General features: G+C 41.3%; 1 protein-coding gene across 1 annotated transcript in view; it reads right to left on the bottom strand.

Annotated features, from left to right (window-relative positions):
• Nucleotides 1-3,249, bottom strand: part of NARS1 (asparaginyl-tRNA synthetase 1) — a 20,222-nt gene that overhangs the window by 14,581 nt on the left and 2,392 nt on the right. Inside the window, exons 3-5 of the mRNA XM_037738636.1 lie at nucleotides 503-568; nucleotides 313-405; nucleotides 46-232 (exon numbers count right to left, since the gene is read on the bottom strand). Of these exons, the coding sequence (XP_037594564.1) occupies nucleotides 46-232; nucleotides 313-405; nucleotides 503-568 (346 nt within the window). The remainder of the gene's footprint in view (nucleotides 1-45; nucleotides 233-312; nucleotides 406-502; nucleotides 569-3,249) is intronic.

Genomic DNA, 3,249 nt, shown 5'->3' on the forward strand with positions numbered 1-3,249 from the left:
AAAAAAAAAAAAAAAAAAAAAAAAAAAGAAAAGGAAAGTGAAAACAACGTACAGAAACAAACCATGTGGCATGCCCCTCAAACACAGAAACAATGATCTGATGTAGCAAAGTCCACGGTATTTGAAATGATAAAAAACTTACACATTTTGGCTCTGGGAGACTCGGATCGTTTTTAATGGTAATCTTCTTGGCTTCTTCCAGGTTCTTTTCTCTTCGTAAATTATCTTCTGCCTAATTTTAATGATGAAACAGTTTGTTAACACGGTTTCCAGAGTTCTAGCAATGTTCACGGTGGTAAGTTCAGGACTCACCTCTTTCTTATCCCTGGAGTCACTCTTCATTTGTTCCCTATGCCACATCTTTTTAATGTTCTTCATCTGTGATTTAGAAATAACATCCCACCGCTAGAGAAATAAACAGGTATTTATTATCAAGACCTTTGTGTCATGATGAAAATTTATTTCAAAAATATAATTCCATAAAGTTTTTGGTTTACTCTACCTCATTTTCTTTTTGTGAATCTACGTAAATGGTAGGAAATGGTTCTTTTCCTACTGTCATCAAAGCCTTGGGTAGGGAGGGAGAAGAAAGACAGTTCTTGAACATTGTACAATACTTAAAATCAAAATAACATCTCAAGTATAAGGCAACTTAAACAATCTAACCATAAGTACCCAAGAGGCAAAAGTTGACGTTGGCAGAGTAACCGGTTGAATATTTAAGCAGCACACTGGTTACAACTGAAGCTCTGAGGTCCTCTCACAAACAATTCCAAGTTCCAAGTTCAGGTATGCACTGCACAGTTCAGCTATTCCAAGTTCAGGTACACACTATACAGTTCCCCAGTACAAGCAGACTACAAGCAACAGATCTTAAGTGGCTGAAGCCACCAGCACAGGTACATGGGCAACAGAAGAGACACCTGACAGCAAAAGCCAACTTCAGGTAACATCTAAAAGGTTAGTCCTCTGTGAGAAATCAGACAAGTCTCAGGCATTTTTGAAACTTTCAACAAAACAATGGCCAAGGACACAAAAAGCTAAGCTCATTTAATCTGAAAAATTCCCAAATGTAGAATACTTTTCCCCAATGGGATATATTAGGCATTGCTGTGTTACACATCATTTAATAGTTTATCATTTGTGGTTTCAAAAAAATAGCTGAAAGTACATAAAAGATGGATATTTTAAAGGCTCAAATATTCTTTCAAAATCTCTCCCAAGTTATTAAATCAAACAATAAATGCAATGAATTATTCTCTTGTTGCAAGATCTGAAGCCTGGAAAAACTGACTTTTTCTCAGGCCAATGACTGCTGCAGAGAGGGACGGAACCTGGATCTTTTGAAAACATCCAAGAGTTCATCCTTTTAACAACTAGACATTGTAAGAATACACGTAGGTCATTCAGAATTCATTTACTTCCTGCCAGTCTGGACTGATCCCTCCTTTTGTACCACTGAAATTGAAAAAGCCAAAGTTTCCAAATCAGAATGCTATAGTTTTGTTAGTAGTGACATTCTGCAGACATTCATCTACAGCATTGTCAGTTTTGGGAAGCCACAACAAGGCACCTGACAATCCAGAAATGGAAGACTTCCCCCTAAGTTAAAAAGTAAAACCCAGCCAAGTGTGGTGGCTCACACCTGTAAGCCCAGCACTTTGGGAGGCCAAGACAGGAGGATTGCTTAAGCCCAGGAGTTTAAGACCAGCCTGGAAAGCTGAGGTGGGAGGATCATTTAAGCCCAGGAGGTTGAAGTTACAGTGAGCCATGACTGCGCTACTACACTCCAGCCTGGGTAACAAAGTAAGATCCCATCTCAGGGGAAAAAAATTAAATGAAAAACAAGTACCCATGTATGTCACACCAAAGTATAACCATATGGTATGATCTTAAAAGAGGAGAATGCTCCCACATTAGGAGGACTTGATAGTAATTATAAATGTGGTAACATAGTTAACAAAAAAAGGGGAAGTACAGAAAAGGGAGTGTCAAGGCTCTGCTTTTCCAAGCACAATTCAAGGAAAGAACTTTTTGTTGTTGTTGGCGAGGCTGCAGTGCAGTGGCGCAATCACAGCTGACTGCAGCCTCAACCTCCTGGGGTCAAGTAATCCCCCCATCTCAGTCTCCCGAGTAGCTAGGACCACAGGTGCATACCACCATGCCTAGCTAATTTAAAAAAAAAATTTTTTTTTGTAGTTGGCTGGATGCAGTGGCTCACTCCTATAATCCCAGGACTTTGGGAGGCCTGGGCAACAGAAGGAAATGTCTCTATTTTTTAAATTAATTAAATTTTTAAGAAGTTACATTTTTTTTGCAGAGATGAATGAAAGTCTTACTATGTTGCCCAGGCTGTCCTCAAACTCCTGGGCTCAAGAAATCCTCCAGCCTCAGCCTCCCAAGTGCTGGGATTACAGACATGAGGCACCAAAGCCCAGACCCAAGGAAGGAACTTTTAACCATCTTCCTTATGTGGCAGTTGTAGTCAATGGATTCTAGCATACAAGTTCAACAGCTAAGTCCATGGTCTATTTTAAGAAGGTTGTCTTATGCTACACTTTGTAATTCAGGCTAGAGTGCAGTGGTGCAAGCATGGCTCACTGCGACTTCCCCTTTCCAGGCTAAAGCAATCCTCTCAACTCAGGTCCAGAGTAGCTCGGAGTACAGGCACACTCCACCATGCCCAGCTAATTTTATGTGTTTTGTAGAAATAGGATTTCACCAAGTTGCCCCAACTGGTCTCAAACTCCTGGGCTGAAGCGATCCACCTGCCTGGCCTCCCAAAGTGTTGGGATTATAGGCATGAGCCACTGCACCTGGCCTGAGTCCAAGCTCTTGACAAACTCCTTTGACAATATGCTAAATTCATTCGAAAATTCTAGATCCTGAGAAATAATAGCACGTTACTAGATTGGCATTCTAGCTTCAAGCTCCAGACTCATGAGTGAGCTCTGACAAATGAATCCATTCCCAGTGTGTCTAGTATAAACCAGACCTTCAAGTCAAATCTCAGGATCATACTCTGGACTGTGGTAAATTCATCAAAAGCCCTCTCAGGAGAGGCTCCTGGCCATGAGCTCAGTGTGATTGAGAAAAGGTAACTTTTAGCTTTATAAGAATTGAAAAACCACTAATCGCCGGGCGCGGTGGCTCACGCCTGTAATCCCAGCACTTTGGGAGGCCGAGGCGGGTGGATCACGAGGTCAAGAGATCGAGACCATCCTGGTCAACATGGTGAAACCCCATCTC

This window comes from Cebus imitator, unplaced genomic scaffold (genome assembly GCF_001604975.1).
Source record: "Cebus imitator isolate Cc_AM_T3 unplaced genomic scaffold, Cebus_imitator-1.0 Scaffold55, whole genome shotgun sequence".
Lineage (NCBI taxonomy): Eukaryota > Metazoa > Chordata > Mammalia > Primates > Cebidae > Cebus > Cebus imitator.